The 26,591-nt window shown below is 38.3% G+C and overlaps 1 protein-coding gene across 1 annotated transcript; it reads left to right on the top strand.

Moving 5' to 3' along the window:
* On the top strand, window positions 1-26,021 carry LOC145998406 (uncharacterized). Its single transcript, XM_083134813.1, has 4 exons — window positions 1-104; window positions 3,465-3,663; window positions 21,757-21,878; window positions 25,863-26,021. The coding sequence occupies exons 2-4, from the start codon at window positions 3,480-3,482 to the stop codon at window positions 26,019-26,021; spliced, it is 465 nt and encodes a 154-aa protein (XP_082990939.1). The 5' UTR covers window positions 1-104; window positions 3,465-3,479.
* The last annotated feature ends 570 nt before the right edge of the window (window positions 26,022-26,591 follow it).

The following is a 26,591-nucleotide window of genomic DNA, read 5'->3' as shown; positions in this document are numbered from 1 at the left end:
TGATGACTTGTTTGAAACTTTCTAGCAACATCAAAACATTCCGCTTGTAAACATTATTGTAAAACGTCAGCGAGCTTTGGCTGTGTAGTGTTCTTTGTTGTCAGGTAAATTGTTTACTGCATTTTAGAGCAATTTTTTATTCATTAGCAGGATGCAATGAAGTTAAGTCTTCAACTACATTGTATAAATATTTTTTTGTTAAATAGCACGCCTTGTAAATTAAGATGGAGGGAATTTCGAAATGTTGATTCGGTTATTTTTTTTGTTGATTTTTCAATGTTTTTTGTCATTCTGTACTAGTGATATAATAATATATTTTTCATCATACATTAAGATTTGCTACCCACAAACCAGAAACGTAGATTAATGCAACTGTGCTCCATTTATTGTTAAGAATATTGGAGCTCATTTTTCACTAGACATTATGTTTTGACTTAAGTTCCGATTGTTTAATTCCAAACTGAACGGGTAACAGTTTCATACATCGGAGACACATTTCTTCAATTTTACACATAGGTACCAGTTAGATATAGTGAAAACACATTTCACTCGTTTATTTCCGAATTATTTACATTTGTACTTACCTTATATGCATAGCGGAACATTTTTCAACTTGGGATTATGTTTTTTTCACTGAAAGAAGCGTAATTTTTCACATTACTAGTATTTATTGGTCGTTGCTAATTCCCTTTCGTTACACACAATATGGCGGGCAAATCTTGACTCACGTTGTCGATCGTCAGCTGATATGCAGTGTTTCCAAACTCATAAACCAAAAAATGCCACACAAACCATTCACAAAAGGTTTTTAAGTAAAAAATGGTACCAGTTAGATAAGCCGGGGACACATTTAACTCGTTTATTTTCAAATAAAATTCATTTCTACTTACCTCATATGCATAGCAGAACATTTTTCAACTTTGGATCACTTTTTTTTCCATGAAAAAAGCGTTATTTTTAACATTATAATTATTTATTGGTTGTTGCTAATTCGGCAGGCAAATCTTGACTCACGTTGTCTATCGTCAGCTGATGTGCAGTGTTTCCAAACTTATGAACTGATAAATGCCCCACAAACTATTCACAAAAGGTTTTTAAGCAAGAATTGATCCACAAACCATTCACGGAAGGTTAAGTTAGGTTAGGCAAACATAGAAAATTGAATTGAAAAAAAAAACCGCTTACATGTCATCTTGTAAAAGTACCGCGTGGTTGTTACACTAACACATATTAACTGAAAAATGATGGTTATTAATCCACAAACTATTCACGGAAGGTTAGGTTAGGTTCAGTTATGTTAGGCAAACAGAAAATTAAATTGGGAAAAAAAAACGCTCACACGTCATCTTGTAAAACTTCCGCGTGGTTGCTACACTAACACTTATTAACCTAAATATGATGGTTTTTAGGCTAACATTGATTCACAAACCATTCACGGAAGGTTAGGTTAGGCAAACAGAAAATTAAATTGGAAAAGAAAACCGCTCACACATCATCTTGTAAAACTACCGCATGGTTGCTACACTGACTGGGGGTTACATATTCGAACGCACGGAGCATTTGATTCACGTAGTCGACTGTAATGGTGGCACGAGCTATCGTGCAACAGAGGTACATTAATGTTGAAAATTACATTATTTACGAATGGAAGAAACACTATTCTTAGCTTCCAAAAGTTCACAAGAACTCAATTCCGTAAGTACTTTCCCGTCATTTCTCCTGTAAATTTGAAGAAAATACTTAGGAGTAATATTAACAAGTGAAAACTATATTAAAGAGGAAATAAAAAGTAGGCTTAATTCAGGAAATGCATGCTACTTCTCTCTTCATAAACTTTTGTCTGCTCGTTTAATATCTAAGAAACTAAAAGTTAAAATATACAAAACAGTAATTTTGCCTGTAGTATTATATGGGTGTGAAACTTGGTACCTTACATTGAAAGAGGAACATAAATTGAGTGTATTTGAAATTAAGATCCTCAGGAAAATATTTGGACTTAAAAGGGACGAGGAGACAGGTGATTGGAGAAGGTTACATAATTTAGAACTACTTAATTTGTATTCATGTCCAGATATTATTAGAATAATTAAATCAAGAAGACTTAGGTGGGCAGGCCATGTGGCACGAATGGGAGAGGAAAGAGGAGTTTACAGGATTCTTGTTGGGAAACCTGATGGTAAGAGACCTGTAGGAAGGCCAAGACGAAGATGGAGGGACAACGTTGAGATGGACCTAAAGGAAATCGGTAGGGATGGAAAAGAGTGTATAGATCTTGCTCAAGATAGGGACAGATGGAAGACCTGTGTTGCTGCAGCCATGAACCTTCGGGTTTAAGAAGGCTAGAGATTTAGTTTAGTTAGTCTGTTTTCACTATATGTAACTGTTACCGAAACTACTTACGGAAATGAATTTCTCAAGGTTTACAACATTCGTCGAGGTATTCTCTTTCATCGTGGAATATATTTTACCAGGAAATCATGTATTTTTCAAGAGAAATATCTCACTGACGCACAATTGCTATTGCTTTCATTTGCTTGCCCTGCGACAACCGGATGCTGCATACATTTGATGACATAAGCCCCTGTCTGTGTTTCAACCCCCCCTTTTTTTTTACTATGCTTGCCTAACCTAACATTATTGGAAATGGTTTGTGGGGCTATCTGTGTATGGTTCGTGGGGCTATCTGTCAGCTACCCGTGCATAATGTATAATTTCCACCAGTGATGAACACTATAGTAGGTATTTTTCGGTGAAGGTTGAAACACTGCATAACCACGTGAGTCAAGATGTGCCCGCCATATTGTGTGTTCCGGAAGCGAAGGAAGGAATAAAAAAAGCACTCAGAATCTGAAAAATTGAGGGTTTTTTTTCGTGTAAAAAGCATAATGGCACCTTCAACTATGTTCCGCAATACACAATTGGTATGTACGAACCATGTGAAACACAAAATATCCGATTTTAATGTGTCTCCAATCTATGAAACTGTTACCATACACGTGCACTTTTAACATTCATATTCTGTTTCGAATGTTTAATGATTTTTTTAAAGTTTCAAAGAGAAAGACAAAATATCGCAGAATTGTGGAAATGATAGTTACAGTAAATATCAACCGTTGAAAGTAATTACCACTATCTGGAATTCGGAAAGGTGCAATTTATTGGCGGAAGAAAAAATACCTTACACGAGCATCTGCCCTTTCCATCCTCAAGACATTTTTGTTCATAGAAGAAAATAAAAGTACCGCAAGAGAGTGGAAATGATTGTGAAATTAAATTTGAAGCTTTCTTTCTTCTTAGTAAAATATTTAAATTTTGTGTGTAGAAGAATTCAAACTGTCAACTGCTAGAGTCTGCTGAAAATCGACATACTTTAGGGGTATTGGAGTGATTTCATTCCACAATAATAAGTCGATTTAGTTTTGGATTTTCATGCTAAAACTATTGTTCTCTAATTCCTATTTTAGTACTTTTCCAAAAATATGCACACGGGTGAGGAATATTGTCTGAAATCATACGAGGAATTCTATAAGAATATCGAGGCATTCTTGGACGATGGAACCTTGAAGGAACAGACACAACTTCTTGAAATCAGTAAAGAGGCTAGTTCTTTGATGAAAGAGAATGAAAAGAAGAAACATCAGTTGCTTTTGGATGAAATACAGGGTAAGTTTATTTCTCTACACTTTTGGCTGATACCTAACGCTGTGGTATTAAAGAGCGACTACTTACCAGAAAGTCCTTGAATTCTGGGAATCATGCGTGAATTTTTCTCCGTAGACGTGAAGATTGCTACTTTTACTAATCCAAATCCTGTTGAATTTATACATATTTATAAATGCGCTGAGGCACGTTTTTCAGAGTTCAGCTTTTATTTTTATCGAGGGAGGAAAAGAAAGCTGCATGGAAAATAAAACATAATTATCTTAAACCATTTACTTTGAGGTGTCCTTTGCAGATCAATCTATCTGACAGGTAGAAGATTATTGCATATCTTGAAGTTGATAAGTTAAAAATGAGTTTGAAATTCGTATACAATTAACAATTTTTCGTAGATTCGTATATCCCATACCATTTGTGACTTGTCTTTATAGATGTATTTTGAGTCTAGGCATGTGAAATGGCAAATGTAAACTACGCACCTTAAATTAAAATATTTTAAATATGTATGTATGTATATATATATATATATATATATATATATATATATATATATATATATATATATATATATATATATATATATATATATATATATACCGTTTAATTAAATTTATTTTTTGGATACATGGAATCGCACAGATCCTTTATACCAGCGGTTCTCAAACCTTTTTCTCATTGTACCCTTTAGTCGTTAACTAAGCCTCTAATGTACCCTCACCATAGGTTTTCCTTTGAGGGATTTTTTTGGGCGTTTTTGATAAGTTGGAGGCGCATATCTGCAATAGAGGAAAATGTCATTCGGGTTGGGCTGGCTCTATGTGAAAAGATGGTAAAGAAATAAACATTAGGACCCTACTTTATAATTTTATTGGCAGTTTCTACGTTCACAATCTTTATGATTAGTTACAGCCTGACACCGTTTATTGATGTCTGCCTGTGCATTTGAAACTTGCAAGCTGAGATTCAGCAAAAATGTTGCCTTGTGGGTATTCTCGACATTTCTATTTCGAGCTAATCGGGTACCCCAGAGGTTCCCAAACTTTTTCGTTTCACGCCACTCTTATACGGCGCACGCTTTTAGAAGGAACATAAGTTCGGCCAATACCCAGCCAGTGCTACTGCGCTGTTGCCAAACTAACTGCTAGCGCAAGGGAAGGACAGAAAATTCGCGGTGTTCATTATTTTGATAATGCATGCACAGTATATATGAGTACAGTGAAATAATATAGTGAATATTTCTACACAGGATTATAATATCATTTCACTGTAGCATATACGAGAAACCCATACCTGAAAGAAGCTTCATCACCGCTCTCGTCGTCTTCCTCGGTCTTTGTGTCACTCATTTCACACATTTCCGAGTCACTCTCCTGGAGGTTAATGATTCGATTTTGCACCCTTGGTGCACTATTGGTGCTAGGTTTTGAGAGTGACATTATTTAAAATAAAAATAACACACACACTGTTCTTTGTGGCTCACGAGTGAACGATAAGCAAGCGAATAATTTTACATCGGCCTTCCTACGAAAACGCTGAACTCAAACTGACCCAGACTTTCAATGTTCGAGAACGCCCAGAACAATGAAGGGTCATTGTTTATATCGAGGCGAATTTAACACCCAGAGTTTTCCCTAGACACAACAACTCGGCTGCGTCAACACGGTGGCAACGAAAGAACAGGCGGAAGGAAATGAAAGGTGATGTTTCCCTTGTTTCTTCAAGGAACGATAACTCCGGCTGTAGGCGACGGAAATTCATGGGACTTGGACAGTCAGGTTCAAAATGTCTTTCCCCATCTTATGATGAACCTTAAAGTGGCGAGTTTCATGAAAACCTCTTGCGCGCTAGAAAAATACAGAACACGGCTTTTAACTCCCGCGCCACAGTCTCCTAACAGTACAACGTTGCACTCCTGCCATTGGTTGATCGCCACGCACACCCTCTGCGTGGCCCCACCCGATATCGCTTCTAAAAGCGTGTGTCGTATAGTGGTTGAAGATATTTCAGCAGCACCCATGTCAGAATGTAGGCCTATCTAACACTTGTAATGCTCAGTTAGTTTGTTATGTTGCATGCCTTATGTTAAAAAATAAGCACATATTTGGATTGATGCAATGGTCCTATTCTAAAACCATGTGTCTACTAAGAAGTAAGTGTCATTTCAGTCAAAATATTGGAACATTTCATGGTGCTCCTGCAAGCCAGTCATGGTGCACTATGGCTCACACTTTGGGTACCACTGGCATGCCACCCTCCCAAGTCTTTCATGTACCCCTGGGGGTACATGTACCACAGTTTGAGAACCACTGCTTTATAGTGTTAATATATTTGTGTGTGTGTGGGTTGTGAGAGGTTGTAATATGTATGATTATTTTCTTGTAGTTTACGGTTATTACAAGCATAAGAAAACAGTTTTTCGTTGTGACGTTTCAGGAGAACAGACGCTCTCTTCATCAGAAAGTTATTTTTTTATTGACTAAAGATACAGTTATAACAATGGTTAGCAATTTTTTAAACAAAAATAATCCGTTATACTCATATAATGGATGTTGTCAATGTTACATTGTTGTAATATAGCAACCTAACTGTGTCTTTGTGTATATAATATCTGTTATTATAATATATAGTTGTGTTCATGAACTATGAGAGATTTCATTCTTTAACCCAACACGAAATCAACACACTCCAGGACTTGGGAAAGTTACGCCAGGTGTTTTAATGGTGTAACGCCGCTTCAAGGTCCTCCAAACCCAGATTTGCGCAGTACGTGCCACGTGTAGTGAATTGACTTAACCAGTAACTTTTTGTGCATTATCTCCCATGCCGGGTGTGTTCTGACTTTTGTGTCTGGACTATGGAGCAGATACTTTCGTGCAAACGTGTTCTGAAACACGAAGTTACGCATGTTGAAAACAAGATTGCGTCAGACGACCTCTCACAAGAGAGCGTCACCGTGTACATCAACAAAACCGTGCAATTAACAGAGGACACTCAGAAACTCTTACGTGAGCTGTCTTCCGAGTGCAGTGATGAGCAGTTTGCGGAGTTTGATGCAGAAATCAGCTCGATTCAAGACCGATTAGAGGAGATGTTGGTGAACATTGTATCGTGCTCAAAAGCAGCAGGGCGTGGCAATGGCTGCTAGTGCATCGTCGGTTAAAGCCAGTAGTGACCTAAGACTACCTAAATTGGACTTGCCTGTGTTCGCGGGAAACTTACAGCAGTGGCTATTGTTTCGTGATTTGTTCGTTGCGTCTGTGCATAATAATAACTATTTGTTCCCTGCACAGAAACTTCAATATTTGAAGTCTAGTATACGTGGTGAACCTGCATTGTTGCTGCAATCTATTACGATTACGGACACAAATTACAAAGAAGCGTGGGGAATTTTGAACAATAGGTATCAGCAAAGGCACGTTCTTGTGAATGACAGGATCAAGCGACTCGTGTCGCAAACTTGCATTCAGACAGAATCAGAGGTTGCCTTGCGAAAACTCGTGGACTTAACAACCGAGTGTGTTCGTGTACTCAGAGTTCTAGAAGTTCCAGTTCAACATTGGGATGCAATTTTGGTTTTCCATACCGTGGAGAAGCTCGACAGTGTGTCATGACAGCAGTGGGAGCTTAGTTTGTCAGCCGATCAACTTCCGACGTTTGAGCAGCTACGAGCCTTCCTCGATACGAGAGCGAGACCGTTGTCAGCATCTTCTAGACCCCACAAACAACAAGGATACTCAGTGAAACAACCCTTTAGTGATTCCAGTGCCAAAAGAAATGCGAGTTCTTTTCATGTGTCAGTGTGTTGCCCTAAATGTCACCAGGAGTCCCACCTGCTGTATAAGTGCAATCAATATAATAGCCTATCAGAGCCTGAGAGAGAGGCATTTGTGAAAAGTAGTGCCTTGTGCTATAATTGCCTTAGTTCCTTTCATAAGGTGAGTAAATGCAGTGCTAGTTTGTGCCGTACTTGCAATAAGAAACACCATACATCCCTTCATCGTGAAGTGACCCCCTCTTCCCAAGGAAGTTTGACAACTTCGCATCAGATTGTGACGTCACATTTAGCATCCAATCACGGGAAATCAAGCACTGCAGTGTTACTTCCGACAGTAATTGCAAACATAAAGGATAAATATAACCAGTGTCAGCCTTTCCGTGCATTATTGGATAGTTGTAGTGAGGTTTCGTTTATTAGTTCCAATGCAGTTCAAATGTTAGGTCTGAAAAGAAAGAGTGTGTTTGTGTCAGTAACAGGTATTTCTTCTGTTAACGTTGGGAAGTCACATTCAGCTGTTGATATCACGATTGAGTCCCTAAACGGTAAACATTCCTACACAACCTCTGCGTTGGTGGTGAAAAGGATTACGTCACCGCTGCCACATGTGACTATTCAAAACACTGGGAACTGGAGTCACATACGCAGACTTGACCTTGCTGATCCCACATTTCATACAAGGGGAAACATTGACCTACTTTTCGGGTGTGATATATATGCGTCGTTGCTAAAGAGAGGAAAACGAGAAGGCAAGGAAAGAGAACCGATTGCCATTCAAACTCGCTTAGGTTGGGTTATTTGCGGAGGAGTAAAGCAACAAACTTCATCATTCACCTCTCTTCATGTGTCAGTTGAAGAAAATAATGTAAACCAGTCATTAAGAAAATTCTTTGAGATTGAAGAATTGCCGCAGAGAGAGTTCGTAACAGAAGAAGAGCACTTATGTGAAGAGCATTTTCAAACTACACATCGTCGCAAAACAGATGGACGTTACGTCGTAAATTTGCCATTTCAGAGCAATTGGGAAGAATTGGGGTACTCTAAAGAGAGAGCAAGAAAGTGTTTGTTATCACAAGAGCAAAGATTACAGAAAGATCCAGTAAAACAACAACAATACCAAGCATTTTTGCGAGAATATCTCACCTTGCAACACATGACACCAGTGGCGGAGGATTAGGCCCCCAAGGTACCCTCCACATCTTATTACATTCCACATCATTGTGTAACAAATGAAAGCAGCAGTTCGACTAAACTGAGAGTAGTTTTTCATGCATCTTGCAAGACAAGTAGTGGACTTTCCCTGAATTATGTACTTATGAATGGTGAAAAGCAACAACCAGACTTATTTCCTATTTTGATTCGATTCCGTTGCCACCCAGTTGCTTTAATTTCTGATGTTCGGATGATGTATAGACAGGTAGAGGTCACGTATGAAGATAGAGATTTTCAGTTGATTTTGTGGAGAGAGACCCCTGAACAACCAATCAAGGAATTCCGTTTAAATACTCTTACTTATGGTACTAAGCCTGCAGGTTTTCTTGCCACAAAGAGCTTACTTAGTCATGTGTACATGGATGGCTTTCTAACAGGAGCCAATTCTACTGAAGAAGCAATCAAGTTGTATCATCAATTGACACAGTTACTAAGCAAGGACGGCTTTGAGCTTCGGAAGTGGTGGTCAAACGATCCGAGAGTGCTGGACATTATTCCCTGTGACTTGTTGGAAACAAATCTGCAGTTCGAATTTAATGGAGAAGACGCGAAGAAAACTTTAGGCATACAGTGGAACCCTTCTATGGATTACTTGTGTTTTGATGTGGTGAATCCGAGCAAACAAGCAACTATAACTAAAAGACTGGTTCTTTCCGAGATATTGAAGCTGTTTGACCCCTTAGGTTTCGTCTCTCCTGTGACCGTGAAGGCAAAATTGTTTATGCAAACGCTTTGGAAGTTGGATCTTAATTGGAACGACGAGCTTCCAAGCAATTTGGCTGCAGAGTGGGTTGCATACTGCCAGGATATGCCACAATTGAAAGATATCAGTGGTTTACGTGAGATGTGTGTGTGTTATTGGGCAGGTGCAAGTGAAGATGATTGCATCCAAAACAAAGGTGGCCCCCCTTAAAGCTATAACCCTTCCCAGGTTGGAACTCTGTGCAGCTGTGCTGTTACTTCACCTCCTTTCATTAGTGCGGAAAGCATTGTCTGTCAACTTGAAAACCAAGACAGCGTATTCTGACTCGAAAATTGTTTTGTCTTGGATTAGTGCTTGTCCTAGCAGATGGAAAGCTTTCGTGGGAAACTATGTGGCGAAGATACAGGAAGAAGGAGAAATACAGTGGGCATACGTTGCAAGCAAGGAAAATCCAGCAGACTGTGCGAGCCGTGGGATCTAGACTTCGGCTTTACTTAATCATCCCTTATGGTGGACTGGCCCCCCGTTCTTAAGAAATTCAGTGTTGCCGGTGGAGCAGTCTTACACATGTGATACTGATGAAGTGACAAAACGAGCAGAACATGATGAAACCACATCGCATTTCATTCCTTCCAGTCAGGGTTTCGGAGCGGAGCGGATCAACGCTCCGACTGTTGCCCACACTCCGGAGCGAGGAGCGAGATTCTAAGAAATGGTTCGCTCCGGATCGGAGCGATGTGATAGCCTGCTCCGGAGCGGAGTAGCGGGAATCGGAAAGTTTCTCGCTCCGCTCCGGAGCAAGGAGTGAAATTTTAGAAAATGGTTCACTCTGCTCCGGAGCAGAGCGCTACCTTGATACGCTCTGCTCCGGATCGGAGCAGAGGAAGTTGGAAAATTTCTCGCTCCGCTCCGGAGCTAGGAGCGAAATTTTATGAAACGGTTCACTCCGCTCCAGAGCGGAGCGATACCTTGTGACGCTCCGCTCCGGAGCGAGGAGCAATATTCTAAGAACTTGCCCACTCCGCTCCGGAGTGCTCCGAGGTTGGATGATACAAGTGTATAGAGAAAGCAAACAATCAAAGGTTCCGAGTATATTAGTAATTTTGTTTGTGGAATTTGTACAGCATTTGAAAATCGCCCGTTATTGTTGTTATAAAACTGATTATTACTAAAGCTAACGCCACGGAAACAGTCCAGAAAATATTATGTCACTCGCCTACAGTGTTGCACAATACACCAGGGAAGGCACATTCAACCGCATACGTACAGTCAGGACACTGCCGGCTTGTAATGAATACATTAACTTTCAATGGAATCGTTACAAGCCAGAAGTGTCCGTGACTGTACAATGCGCAATGTGTCAACTGTGAAGCGTAGAAGAAGTGTCGCAAACCTGGAGGGCCAGGGGTGTGGAGGAGGCAAGGGGAAGCTTCGATCTTCACTGGACTGTTTTCGTGAAGAGAGCGATATTATTATTATTATTATTATTACATTTTCATTATCACTTTTACTACTCTACTACTACTTCTGGGGACAATATATTTCAATAGCAGGAGTGCCACCTGTGGTTTTATAAGTTGAGAGAATGGAACCACTCTCTCATTTCCTGCCACCAGGGATCGCTACTGAAACTCATTTCGGTTCAACTTCTGGTTCGGGCTAAGCACTTCGGCATATCGGCCCGACGTTACAGTTCACGCCGCGGGAGAAGTGAGTTATTCCGGAATATTGGTTCGAGTAACACTGGCGAAACTACTGTAGAAAATCCATTCGACCTTCTAAAAGGCCAGGAGCGCGCATAGGAAAGGCGAAGCAACTTGTATGGAGGAAGATAAAAGGCAGACAGGTGTTCATGCAAAACACTCGCTGGTGCATGATTGCCATATCTTACTTTCTTTTACGCTGGTTATGTATGATACTTTGAATGTAACGAAAGGGAAAAGTTTAAAGTAATTGGAAATTCAGGTTGCTAATTTTAACTTTTCGATTTTTGAATGTATGAAGTTGAAAATCGGAATCATGCTTATTAATGTTACCGTCGGCCAATAAGGAAACGTTTTAATTTGAAATAGCTACAGAGTTTTCATATCTAACTTTTTAAAAATCCTGACACTAGAAAGTTGAAAACAGACTTAACCAAAAACGTAAGTTGCCACATTTGGTTTACTTTTTTTTTTTTTTTATAAAGTCGAAAATCAGAATGCTGTTTTTATACAGCCGAACAGGGGAATTTAAATAGTATGAAATACAGGGTTGTCATATCGATTCTTTTTCCCAATTTTAAAGGCAGGAAGTTGAAATAGGTGTGTAATGGTTACATACGTATACTACTGCAAAAATTACAAAATGTCTGGTTGCCATATCTAACATTTCAAGTTTGTAAGCAGTAACCTGGAAATAGGCATGATGGTTATAAGAAAATTGCAAAAAATTTGGAAAACGACGAATGGAATGTTGCCATATTTAACTTTTTGAGTCTAGAAAGCCAGAAAACGTATACGTATAAAATTAATATTTTTTGTATTGAGTACGTTGTACACAGCAAACTGAAAGCAAGTTTTCAGTAATGAACAATGTGTAGTCAACAGATAAGTTGAAACAAGATGTATAAACCTTAATAACCGTGATAAACACAAAATGTAATATTATCTACTTGGATAGGGTCATGTCCTGAATTTTATGGTTTCATTTTAAAAAACAGGGCTGCGAGCAATACGTGCCTTCCTCACTAATGGCATTTGATTTTATTTTTGTTACTTAGCTTTGAATTTCGGCTAATCGCGACGATGATAATGAGGGAATTGATAAATATGTACTGAAAAAATAGTAGCGTGCTGTACCCCGATAACATAGTGGTAACAACATCGCCTTGTAATGAAGGGGCACTGGGATCGATACCCGGTGGAGGGACATAGTGGCTCGAATCCCACTTTAGGTAGGATTTAAACTGTAGGTCTATTCTCGATAGCGTATTGTTGAGTCTTAAATCCACCAAAAGTCCATAACAAAAGGCATTGTTTCAAGGTATGTTGAATGTATAATTGCAGTGTATATTGTGATAAATTAATCCTTAAGCAAATATACATTTGTAATTCTATTTGACAATAAGATACTCCACTTTCCTTTACATCTATTCACAAGAGCATAAAAATACAACTTAAAAATTCATTTCCAAATGAACAACCTCTTATGCATATCTTTTACGTATGTGTATGTGTGTGTGTGTGTGTGTGTGTGTGTGTGTGTGTGTTTTCTGAAATGTGGCAAAGTTCTAATAATGTATTCACTTCATAAATGTCTATTACATAACAGAAATCATCATTGGGTATTATTCAATATCAGACGAATAACGAATTCCATGGGAATATTTCAGCGAGTTCGTGGATGTGAGTTCTGCTCTCAACTACAAATGGTGTTGGTTTGACCCGCGTTAATGTCATTGGTGTTTCCTTTGTGTTTGTTTCTCTATCACAGTATATTTCTTTTCCATAGTTTCGGTGTCCTATTTTTTTACCGACTTATCTAGGATTTGTTTAAAATTACAGATCATGAGAAATATACGATTAAAGGCATGACAAAGGTAATAGTCCGGAAAAGACAAATTGAAACTTATACTTAGTTGAAAGGACAATTGGTCATTGTTGATTACAATTATAGAAATAACTTGATCGAAATACTTGGTTTTCTTTTACATACATTTTTTTGTAATTCCTTTTGTGCACCTTTCCATTCCTACTTAAACAGGTAGACTATAAATAAAAACTCGGCATGGTTTCCTTCAATTCATTATTACAGTATAGATCTTCCATGGTTCTCGTGGCTTATGATGCATAGAATTAACAGATTTTTCTGTGTTGCTCTTGTATATTGATTTAACAAATCTAGTCACCTTATAATTCAATTTACCGAGACTGGTTGGAATGATTTCTCCATTCGCATAGACGTCGGGAAGGGAGGGGGCCACGCCACCCGGAAATGAAAGTCAATCAAAAAGTATATATTTCATGCATATAATTTCATTTCAGTCACAGTAATATATGTTAATTATTGTAAGGGCGTTGCAGGAACATGATAACTTCAAACTGTAGAATTTTTTTAAAGGGAGTAATACTATTTTGGGGAAATTCTGCCTCATTCTGGCCCCCTCCCTTGGAAAAATATCTTGCTTGTCCCTTCCTGGAAAAAATCCTGAAGACGTCCATGTATCAGCGGCGTTAAAAATTTCATTAAATGTCCATACATCACCGTTGACAAGCACACATAATATGCATGTAATGATACAAGAGAACACAGCTCTTAAAGGCTTCTTTTTATGACAGTGAAGAGAAGAACAACACGCGCAAGTAATACTTTTAAAAGATAACAATCTAGCCAGAATTGGTGTAGCATAATTCTAATACAACTGGCAACACTGGATCTGTCTGGCAAAGGCGATGTCTACGGATACGTCGAACGCAACATACAGCGCAGCGAACGAAGTTCTCAACCCCGAAAGCTCAGACAAACAAGCTATGTTTCACCCTCCTCCCCTCTTGAAACGGGCACAAGACCAATGCGCTAGCCGATTGCACTGATTCACCTGCAAGGAACACGGAATACGGCACAAAACGAAGCTGTCTGTTGTATGGGGGAGGTGGGTCGGACAAATCCGCAAAGCAGAAAAACTGATTGCTTGAAATTATTCGTAACCCATTCAACACATAACATTCAAACTCTTATATCTAAGAGTCACAATACAAAATAGTACATCTCAATACAGAAATACTATTTACGTAATTCATATTTCAACTTACATCAAATGAACAATTTACGTACTATAGCTCTCTCTCTCAAGCCAAAACAGCATTCTTGTATTGTTTTACCAATGTTTAATGTGCATGATTGATTGATTGATTTAGTTCATTTTACTTCTCTTCTTTGTCGCTTTTGACTAATCGCGAAGATGGGGATGATCGATGTTATGATTAAATTGATGGATGATACACACAAAGATTGTACACTCGCCTCACTTAGTACTCCAGCAGTTTGTTTCTTTATACAGCATATTTGCAGAAGATACAATTCAACATACAAGTGTATAAAACAAACTTATTACTAACTTCGTTGACCCTGTACAAGCCCATGCCAGGTTTTGAACCACCCCACGGATCCCTGACGTCATAGGGTACTGTGCTGTAGAGCGACCACAAACAAAAAAGCTTCGGCCAAAAGTCCCCATGCACCTCCCCCTTCACCCGTTCGACTAGGGCCATAAGGAATCATGATCCACTCTGTCCCTCCCCTCCAAGTGGGGGGATCATACAGACAAACAACTAGAGCACGTGCAAACAGGACTGCAGGCTCTTTTCCATGTGGTTCCACTATAACCACTCCGTCACGGAAGTCGGCTTTAATGCGCACATTCCATTATTCATAGTTGCATTACAGCATTCGTGTAAAAAAAACTCCTAACCGGATCGGAGCGTGCGTCTAAAAAATCTGAACCACTCCGGAGCAGAGTACTGCTGTATCACGCTCCGGATCGGAGCGTGTATCCCAGAAAGCTGATACACTCCGCTCCGGAGCGGAGTACTGCTGTATCACGCTCCGCTCCAGATCGGAGCGTGTATCCCAGAAAGCTGAACCACTCCGCTCCGGAGTGGAGTGCTGTTGTATCACGCTCCGCTCCGGATCGGAGGGTACGTCTCAAAAAGTTGAATCACTCCACTCCGGAGCGAGGAGCGGAGTAGAACTGACGCTTCGAAGTCGCTCCGGAGTGCTCCTTTAGTACGCTCCGCACTCCGCTCCGAAACCCTGCTTCCAGTGGGATCGAGTGGCATTTTAATCCACCAGGAGCTCCTCATATGGGTGGACTTTGGGAAGCAGGTGTAAAGTCTCTAAAGCACCATTTGAGGAGAGTAGTTGGAAACACAATTCTCACATTCGAAGAAATGTATGCTGTTCTCATGCGGATTGAGGCGTGCCTCAACTCGCGACCAATATCCCCAATGTCGGAGGATCCAAATGACTTGCAAGCCTTAACTCCAGGTCATTTCCTCATTGGAGATTCTTTAGTGGCGGCACCAGAAAGGGACTTCAGCAAGACTCCTCTTAATCGACTATCAAGGTGGCAGCTAATGCAGAAACTTACGCAACATTTTTGGCAGAGGTGGTCAAAGGAATATCTGTCCAGACTTCAGCAGCGTCCCAAATGGTTCTCGAAACATCGAGACTTCGTAGAGGGTGACATGGTCATTGTAGGAGAAGATAACATCCCTCCACAAGAATGGAAACTGGGGAGAGTGGTAGAGGTTCATGCCGGACGAGATGGAAGAGTGCGATCATCAACAGTAAAGACTGTAAATGGACTGTGTAAGAGACCAATCGTGAAGTTATCATTGCTACCATTTGCAGTAGAGAAGTAAACTTGAGAAATCTATATGTTAATGTCAAATATTCAATATCAGAAGTTATGGTTGAAGTGTTTATATATGTTAGTCTACATTGTAATTTCAATCTTATAATCACTGTGTTAAAGGTTAAAAATATGTTGAAATGTGTATTTCAAGGTGGGGGAGGATGTTCAGTACTGTAATATAATTAAAATTTAAAAATGATGTTAGAGTTGCTCGCTAGATGGCAGGGAGGTCTGCCACGTGAAGTACGTGTCATATGCATGACGCAATAGGACTGACTGAACTCGAGTGTCTTTGTCTTCGTGTGTGTGTGTGAGCGAGCGTGACGCGACCACAAGTGGTGGTACTTCGTTGTTGTATAACCTGTGTCTTTGTGTATATTATATCCGTTATTATAATCTATAGTTGTGTTCATGAACTATGAGAGACTTCATTCTTTAACCCAACACGAAATCAACACACTCCAGGACTTGGGAAAGTTACGCCAGGTGTTTTAATGGTGTAACGCCACTTCACTAACTGTGAAAAGAAGCAGTCTGTTTTATTTTAATTTCAGATAAAAATTTTGAACATATTATTTTTAATTTAAAATTATAAATCCCAAATATCATCATTGTTTTCACCAAGTTTCTTGATGTTTTCTGTTACATTAAATTTTAAAGATGGTGGCTTAATCCATTGGTGAAAAAAGAAAACTCCCTACTGGATCTATGTTACCATTTTCATTATTTAATTTATTCCAGTGTTCTTCTGCAATGAGCAAAGCTTCCCAGACATTGAACTCTATGTTTGCAGTCAATCTTTTTAAAACCCTTCTCTTTTTAATCAAATGCTTCTCTTCGATGATGTGAGCTGACAAACCTGTTCTTGGGTTTAGATTTATAATGTCCAAATTGCATTCGTACCATATTATTTTCTATTTTCCTTGCTGCTTGTTCTACCATACTCCTTTGAACTTGAACAACTTATATTATATATTCCTGTGGTTTCCACATCTTGTAGAGAGTTCCTCATTTTAAATAACGACAAAAGAAAAGAGAAATACAGACAAAGATGAAAAATCTGTTGAAAAGAAATTTGTGTGCATTCCATTCTACAAGGGATTCTCACATAAAATTTCAAAATTTTTTAGAAGATTTAATTTCTCCACGTTGCGTTCCAACATGAACGCGGGGATCTTAAATAAGGGTGTAACTTGCCCTTCCCAATTATCCCTATTGATGGTACACCCTGAAAGGGCCACTTACAATTATCTAAATTAACATTAAAATAAATAAATTGAGAGTATTTGAAAATAAGATCATTAGGAAAATCTTTGGACCTAAAAGGGATGAGGAGACAGGTGAGTGGAGAAGGTTACATAATTTAGAACTACATAATTTGTATTCATGTCCAGATATTATGAGAATAATTAAATCAAGAAGACTTAGGTGGGCAGGCCATGTGGCACGAATGGGAGAGGAAAGAGGAGTTTACAGGATTCTTGTTGGGAAACCAGATGGTAAGAGACCTGTAGGAAGGCCAAGACGAAGATGGAGGGACAACGTTGAGATGGACCTAAGGGAAATCGGTAGGGATGGAAAAGAGTATATAGATCTTGCTCAAGATAGGGAAACATGGAAGGCCTGTGTTGCTGCAGCCATGAACCTTCGGGTTTAAGAAGGCTAGAGAGTTAGTTAGTTAGTTAACATTAAAATAAACTCATGATTCGGTTTAGACTGAAATGAGCAATGCGAATGGCAGATAAGGGTGAAGGATAGCTTACCCTGTTCGGTTTAGAAAATAGACCAATATCTGTCTGGTATAGGGTGTCCTTATAGTCAGAATGAAGACTCAGAAAAACACGGAGCCAATCAGGAGAAATCATATGATAAGATAGTTTATTCATTGATAGATCAGTGACCATAAAATCGATACGGGTAAATAATTCTGAAGCATGTAGAAGTGCCATTAGGTGCCTTTCCTCCATATAGATGTCACAAAATTTCGAAACTAAATCCGCTTTAAGAGCAATAAGAGAACGTTTGAAGATTACCAAAATGTTATTTACAACTTGGAAAGCCTGGATTTAGTCTTTTTTCATTTCCTGTAATTCTGCCTGAATCTGATGTTGATTATGTTTTAGAGCTTGAACAGAGGAGCTAAGGTGATGAATTGAAAAGGAGTTATAAATTGAAAGGCCTGCCGAAAAGAATTTCATCAAAATCGATCTTTTCCCTTGGTTGTTCCCAGACACATTTTTCCATACCCCATGCCAGTTCGGCCAGCTATCACTGGTTTTAAGACGACAAGGGAGGTAAAGTGAAATTTCGCACAAGTATGTTTGAATACAATCATGGGTATCATTTTGAATAGCTGACCACTTAACACAGCCTGAGTGGTTATCGGTCTGAATGTTAATATCAATATGAATATTGGCAGTTGTATATATGTAATCGGAACTGTGAACCATAAGGCCTTGTTCGTAAAATATACCCAACTAATTTTCATTTGAAAGGTGGGAAGGATTGTCAGGAATATAAAAAGACACCTCCAATAAAATTGCACGATGTCAGCCATGTTTGGTAACTGGAAGGGAGAGAGAAAAAAAAAGTTGGTGACGTAAACAAATCATACTAAAATTCAAAATTTGTATATTTGCTAGTAAACCAATGAAATCACAGAACGATATTCAGCAGAAAAGAGGAATTCTACTTACAATCTCGATTAGAGAAAGAAGGAAAAAAGGAAAGAGAAAGCAATGGAGGCCATGTATACATTACCGCCGGAGATGTGGGAGCACATTCTGTCCTTTATGGATATAAAAATACACACGGTATGGAGACACATCAGACTCTGTACTCTAACGCCAAGTTTAGAGGTGGCCATGCGGATGCTGGTGAAATCTCTAAATCAAAAGGAGACGGGGTTTGGGGTAACAGCCAAAAGGGGTGTACGTGGGGTGATGAACTTGATTGACCATGAACTGTACGTGTTAAGTGACAGACTGAGACTTGAAGGGAGGAGGCGCTTTCGTCCCCATCATGGGACCATTGTCGAAATAGGCAGAAAGCTAAATCAGCTGGATTGGTTAGACTTGCATCCAGTACCAGTGCAGAAAGTGGAAGCTGTTTGAAGAGTAGAAGAAATAGCCTATCAAATGTCAAACTAATGTTATAATTTTGCACATTACAAACCTAATACAGTAATCATGTTTTATAACAATACAGAAAAAATTAACTGGAAAAATGAAAGTTACAGAATTGTCTGAAGTTAAACACAGTACGTACGTACAGTGCTTCAAAAGTTCAGTCCTGTGATGATTGAAAGAAATTTTTAATCATAGTCTGCTTTCCTGACGATTGCCGTTTCTTTGCTGGCAAGTCTCACCATCTTTGCAGCATCATTATGTCAATTCCTGTAACTTCTTATTGTTGCTCAATGTATTTAATTGCAGTTTCTAGAGCCTTAACTCCGTCGTTATGTGAAATTGATGATGATTTTTTTTTTCTGGTGGAAGGTTGGATAAACAACACTCTACTGTAATTGCAACTTAAAGTATTTTTATAATCTTTGTAACTGAATTTTGTCATTTTTTTAAATGATAGTTTTCAAAATATCAGCTTTCATGTTTATTTACAGTTCAATGATAATGATACTATATACAGTTTAACATGATTAGTAGGCCGGCCCCTGTGGCAGAATGGTTAGTACATCGCGTTATGATGCCAGGGGTCCCAGGTTCGAATCCTGGCCTGGGCATGGATATTTGTGAGTGTCCATTCATCAATTTCATCATATCATCACTCATCCCCATCTTCGCAAATTAGCCAAAAGTGGCACAAAAAGCGAAGTAAAATAAAACAAATCAAATCAAACATGATTAGTATTTTTTATATTTTTCTACACAAAATGTTTGCTGTTTTTGCGTATAAAAATTATTAAATTTTAAATCAAGAGAAACTTAAGTGTATTTACATTTTACATATAACATAGTCATTTCCTTTTGTATGAGCTTCACTCCATCAGTACATACAGGGGATGGACAAAAATATGGAAACACCTGGCAAAAAACAGGTAGCCATTTCAAAGGTATACACCCTGGCCAACCTGACAGATGGGCCAGTTACAGTTCAGTGACCGGTCCGTGCAGGTTATCGTGAATCATGTCTGAGCTGACAGAGTTTCAAAGAGGGCAAATAGTGGGTGCGCGTATGGTGGGAGCTTCCGTGACGAAAGTAGTGGAAATGTTTGGTGTATCAAGAGGCACAGTCTCGAAGATCATGACTGCCTACGAGAGTTCCGGAAAAAACGCATCAGCAAAGCACCAGCGTGGACGCAAGTGTGTGTTGCGTGACAGAGACAGACGCACATTGGGTAGGATTGTGACTAAGCAGAAGATATCCACGGCTCCAAAAGTCACTGCTGAGCTGAATACAGTGCTTACAAACTCTGTTAGCGTCAAAGCAGTCAGAAGAGAACTCCACAAGCAGGGTATTCATGGCAGATCTGCAATTCCCAAACCACTCATGACTGTTTACCATGCTGCTCGACGGAGACAGTAGTGCAACGCCCATAAAAACTGGACAGTGGAGCAGTGGAAGACTGTAATCTGGTCGGATGAGTCATCCTTTACATTGTTTCCAACTGCTGGCCAAGTGTACGTGTGGAGAACGCCAGCACAAGCGTACGATACAGACTGTCTGTTACCGAGAGTGAAGCATGGCGATGGTTCAGTGATGATTTGGGCAGCCATCTCCTGGTATTCTGCCGGACCCATCATCACCCTGCAGGGACATGTCACTGCCAGGGACTACGTAACCATTTTGAACGAACAGCTGCATCCCATGGTGCAAACTTTGTTCCCAGATGGTGATGCCGTGTTTCAAGATGAACCACCATTGTCTCTACAACAACTTGCAGCTGCTTTGGAGGAAGAATGGTACAACATCCCTTTGACAACCATACGCAACCTGTATTTGTCCATTCCACGTCGACTGCAGGCCGTTCTGCGTGCCAAAGGTGGTCCTACTCGATATTAATAAAGGTAATGTGCATTTCTGCAGGTGTTTCCATATTTTTGTCCATCCTCTGTATATTTTGTTTCTTTTATTTCTTAGAGCCTAATAAGCGTGATTAAATGATTAGGAGATTAATGTACTGATGGGTGATAAAAAATTTTGATGATGAACCATGTATAGTGAAGTGTACAATGGCTGGTTATTTATGGATATGGTTTTATTAACGGTAAACAACATTTTACACAATCTGTGCATTCACCATTTCTTCACATCACCCATATTTCCAATCAACAAAACAGAATACAGTGGGACCCCGATTTTACAGTTTCCTGCATTATCATTCAATCTTCATGGTCCCAATAGAGCAAAATGCTATAAAATTTCCCCCGATTTTACTTTTTCCCACATTTTAAGTTCTTCCACCTTGGTCCCCAGAATAACGTAAATTTGAGGTTCCACTGTTGTGTTGTCTTCTTCTTAACATTCTACTATAAACCTATCATGTACTTTCACCAAATGTTATTCGGATATCTACAAAACCTTATGTGCATTATTCTTTAAACTATTTCTTTAAAGTGATTAAAATCAGTGATTAAAAAAAAAAATATATCGCATTTTAAATCGGCCTGATTTAAATCAGTCCACCTTGGTCAAAGTGCAAAAACTTATAATGTCATGTTTGTTGTTATGATATATTATGTGATACAGAAAGCACACACACATTAAAAAATATATACATGTACTGTACTCGTTATTTAAACAAAATGTAATTCAAATTACCATAAGTGAACAATAATAATTTTTTAAGAAAAATTTGTTTTGTTAGACCTGAATTTGAAAATTGAGGTGCCATGGTGACTCGGTACCCTGAATTTGCCTACTCCTGATTGTACACATATTTTCTATGCTATATTCTTTACTGTGATTTGCAAAATCCTTTTGAAGCAAAGCTGTAGTGTAAAACAGTAACATATATGTGCTAAGTCTTGTTTTGTTTGTATCTAAACAAAGGGTTGAAGGAGGAGAAGATGCGCCTTTTATCCCAGACAAGAGACTACGAAAGCAAGTCAAACTCACTGAAGGAAGAATTGGGGAAAGGGGAGAAACTTCTGAAAGAATCAAAACAAGCACAGGTGAGTTTTCAGATCGAGCTGCAATATGTAGTAAGGCATTTTATATGTGATCTTTACATTATCTGCTATCTGTGGATTGTAAGAGTTCCAGAATTTCTATGGTTTTATTCTTACTGATATCTAGCTTTGGACACACAAACATGAGTCTGATGTCCACTGAATGAACACATTTATGAGCGTGTATACCAGCTTGGAAATCTTCAAAAAGTCAGGAAATGTCCGGAAATGTACTGTTTTTACTGAGCCTGCCTGATTTTTCGCTGTTGCTGTTTTTTACCTGTGTGGAATTGTCTCTGGCCAGCTCGGTAGCTCAGTGATAGAGCAATGGCACCGAATGCCAGAGACCCAGGTTCGAGTCCTGGTTGAGCCTGCATTTTTCACTGAAAATTCTACGAAGAAATTTTAGATTTCTTATGGACAAGCTATATTTCAGTTTGATATGCTGACTATTACTGGTAGTGTGTGTGTCTCCCCTATCATGTACTTAATCTAATCAACATTAATCTCAACAGTGTGATTAGCCTAGAGTAGTGTCAGTTGTGTATTACCTGTCATTGCAGTTCCAGTACCAGTGTAGATGGGCTAATTGGGAGTGAACAGTTAAAATGCCACCAGGTTCATTAATGTAATGGAAAATAATAAAGTGTTTATTTTATTTGAAATCACACAAGGGTCATTCCACGTCAATTCATCCAGGCCATGTCACCCACCATCCCCGATTTTGATGAAATTCGGTATACTTATAGAATTTTTAATGCTGATTACAAAAATGACATTTTTTAAAAGATTGGTCAAGAAGTTCAGAAGTTACGCGCTTTTTAAAATCTACGTGTACGCCACTTGCGGCTCCACTTTGAATGATACGCATTAGGTTATAAATGATAGTGTCTTCCTTCAGGTTTGCTGTAGAAACTTCAAGTTTCTTTTCTTTTGTTCAAAATAGTGTAAACTTTCATTTTAATAAGGTTTCAGATGATTGTATTAATAACCATGTATTTTTATGTATAGTTCCATGTATTTTTTTAGAAGAAAATATGACTAACTTCAAGAGCAAATTACGTGCAATGCCCCCCTTCAATTTCCCACCAATTTTATATGCAGGTAGCTCAAAGTGTGTACTAATGCCTGATGGAAAAATTGGGATGGGCAGTTCAGAGACAGGGTGATAAAAAAATAATTTGCATCAAATGACATTAAAAGTTAATCTTATTAAAAATGCTTATGTATTTAGCACAAAGCCTGAAGTACAATATGTTTTAAGGTATAATATTCAAAATTTCTGTTCACTATGTGTGAAGGTAAGCATAGGCGTAACCTGGCAGGGAAAGGGAAGCATTTGACCCCTCCAAAATTTATAGATTAATTAAAATTTGCCAGTTAAATATATATTGTGAACCTTCTGGCACTTGAGGAACAAACAACTAAAGAGTAATAATTGTGATTTTTCAAATGTATTTAGCAAATAATCTTGGACAATATTTTTATGGGATAGAAAACTTTGTGATTCTTTCAAACCAAAGATAGTTCCCAAGTTACACCCATGAAGATAGTACTAATAAATAATAATAACTTAAACTATTGTACTCTACGCATTGCCAAAGTTTCATGTAGGATTGTGCCCTTCACATTTTAGAATAATATTTTGACCATTTCGAACACTCTCAAATATTTGACTTATCACTAAGTACATACAGTATGTCCTTCCATTTGTGTTGTTAATGTCCACTGGACACAGAATATTTTGTGGCCAGTAGTAGGAAGTTGATGGATCAATTGGATGCAAGAATTTAATTGCTGCATTTCCTTTTTTCCCCCATTGACTTTTGAAGCAATCTTACAAACAAGTTTTAGTCACACACACAAGCTACTACATAACTGTTTAGAGTTGGAATTCAGAAACTTCTTCACAACAGTCAAACCACACAGTTACACAAAACTTATTTCATCAGCTCTTATTATTTTTGCATTGACTGTTAAACAACTAGTGTTTCGAAGTAACTGGTTGCAAGTAACAGTTACTTTTTATTTAGGAATTGCTGGCCTGGCAAGGAAGCTATGCTTTGTTGCATGCTGACTTTAGAACATCCACACTTTACTTCAATTCATTTTTAATTATATGTGAAAAGTTCAGTGATTTTTAGTGGTCTGCTGCATTCGTTTGGAATGTGGTTCTCAAGCTAGGAAAATGTCATTGTCAAAGAAGTGGGCCTTGTTGATCTTGGAATGGACGAGAAAGAAATAGGTGCAAGTGGAATCAATGACATCATATTCAATATACCGTGGTTAGCATACTAATGATTTCTTAATTAAAATCGTTCAAGCAAAGCTGACTCTGTGTTCCGTCATTTATTTGCAGTAGTAATGTAAATATATGAAGGCATATTATGTACTAGAAACATAAATACGAGAAAACACTCAAGTCTTCATGATCATTGATTTTGTGTAATTTTTCCACAAATCAATGATCATTAACTGTAAGTTACTTTGACAGTAATTGTAAAGTAACTCATAATTACTTTCAAAGTACCAGTAACTGTAACTGAGTTAGTTTTTAAATGAGTAACTGTAACTCGGTTACTTATAAAAAGTAATTTACCGAACCTGTAGCCGAAGTTCAAAATAGTGCATAGGCCTACTTAATTTTCGTGGTTCTGTTGTTTAGTACTTTGCGATCGCTGACACATTGTACTGCGAGTTTTGTCATTTCACCTTACATGATTAATAAGAAATTTATGCCTTGAATACTATTTCTAATTGGTACATCATTGCCGCACTTGTTTTAACTGTTCCAACTAGCCCGTCACAAGAGTTTCTGTGGTATATGGCAAAATCTCCATGGAAAAACTTCAATCAGCACAAATGTGTATTATTAATTCTAACTTCATATTACGTATCCCCGTGAAGAGTAGCCAAAAATATAACTTCCATATTGAGATAAAATGCACAAAAAGAATATTCTCGAAGATAATTTGCTAAACTTGGGAATGCTAATAATGATGATTATATTTCTTAAAAAAATGAAGACAGTTGAAACTGACTTAGATACAGTGGAACCTCGATTTTATGTTATTCAGGTGGCCAAGCTGAAAAATCTTAGAATGAGGGAAAATGTAAAACGGAGGAAAATTTATGAATATTGGAGGGAGCAAATGCTTCCCTTTGCCCCTGCCAGGTTACACCTATGCTTACCTTCACACATAGTGAACAGAAATTTTGAATATTATACCTTAAAACATATTGTACTTCAGGCTTTGTGCTAAATACATAAGCATTTTTAATAAGATTAACTTTTAATGTCATTTGATGCAAATGATTTTTTATCACCCTGTCTCTGAACTGCCCATCCCAATTTTTCCATCAGGCATTAGTACACACCTTGAGCTACCTACATATAAAATTGGGGGGAAATTGAAGGGGGGGCATTGCATGTAATTTGCTCTTGAAGTTAGTCATATTTTCTTCTAAAAAAATACATGAAACTATACATAAAAATACATGGTTATTAATACAATCATCTGAAACCTTATTAAAATGAAATTTTACACTATTTTGAACAAAAGAAAAGAAACTTGAAGTTTCTACGGCAAACCTGAAGGAAGATACTATCATTTATAACCTAATGCGTGTCATTCAAAGTGGAGCCGCAAGTGGCGTACACGGAGATTTTAAAAAGCGCTTAACTTCTGAACCCCTTGACCAATCTAAAAAGAATTGTCATTTTTGTAATCAGCATTAAAAAATCTATAAGTATACCAAATTTCATCAAAATCGGGGATGGTGGGTGACATTTTCACAAAATTCTGGATGATTTGACATGGAATGACCCACAAATAAGGAATCATTATAAGGTAGTCTTCTTTGCATCGTTTTGGGTCATTTTATGGATGTATTAGCCCATATTTTGTCAATTTTTAGTCCATATGTATGTACATATAAAGCCATTTGTTAGTACACACTAATCCCATTCCTGCTGATAACACTAAGACTACTGGTCCAAGCTTCATAGTGGCTGAGTCATGTTGTAGCACTGGTTTGTCATTGTCATCTACGATGGGCTTGGACCAAGCCTTCACAGGGACCAAATTTATGCAGCACAAGACTAAGATCACTATGCTCACTAATTCTTGGGCCCCTCTTGTTTAACCTTTACCACTGCTGGTAATGCTGGCTGGTCTTTGCTTTATATCTGGCTTGTGATATATTGGTACTACTGTTGTGTACTACTGCTCATCCATAATTTGTAACCATAGTTTTTGGTGTACGAGTTTGATGTCTGTGTAATTTTATTTTCTTCTCTTCATATAAATGACTGTTGTGAGCAGCACCTGTCTCTTTATTGTCGGTATATAAGTAAAATTATGCATGTTTAGTAGTATAATTGCCCCGCACTGGGTCATGTGGTGTAAGACATTATGTTTTGGTAACTGATTGGATCATCTCTCACCTCTGCCGAGACATATTGGAGTAAGCCCAGTAGGTGGACCCTGGCCCTTAAGGGCTATTGTACCATGGGTTATTATTATTATTATTTAGGGATGGGCAGCTATGAAATTTTGGCCGATACTGATAAAGTACCGATATAAAATTAGAAATGGTCCTTGAAGAACCTGAAAGGTTCATTGACCTCCTTAATAAATGTGTATTTCGAGGTGACTGTAGTGAAAGAGAAGGTGCATATTTAGACATTTACTTTTTTAGAAAGTAGGGCATGGA

Source organism: Lepisma saccharinum, chromosome 14 (genome assembly GCF_977018435.1).
Source record: "Lepisma saccharinum chromosome 14, izLepSacc3.1, whole genome shotgun sequence".
In the NCBI taxonomy this organism is placed as follows: Eukaryota; Metazoa; Arthropoda; class Insecta; order Zygentoma; family Lepismatidae; genus Lepisma; species Lepisma saccharinum.
The sequence above is the reverse complement of the archived record's forward strand: the minus strand, read 5'-3'. Positions and strand labels throughout refer to the sequence as shown.

Excerpts from the sequence above, each read along its gene's own strand:
- LOC145998406 (XM_083134813.1), top strand. The coding sequence starts at position 3,480 with ATGCACACGGGTGAGGAATATTGTCTGAAATCATACGAGGAATTCTAT. Across the intron at positions 3,664-21,756 it reads GCTTTTGGATGAAATACAGG|GGTTGAAGGAGGAGAAGATG; the intron begins GTAAGTTTATTT and ends ATCTAAACAAAG. Across the intron at positions 21,879-25,862 it reads AAGAATCAAAACAAGCACAG|ACTACTGGTCCAAGCTTCAT; the intron begins GTGAGTTTTCAG and ends GATAACACTAAG.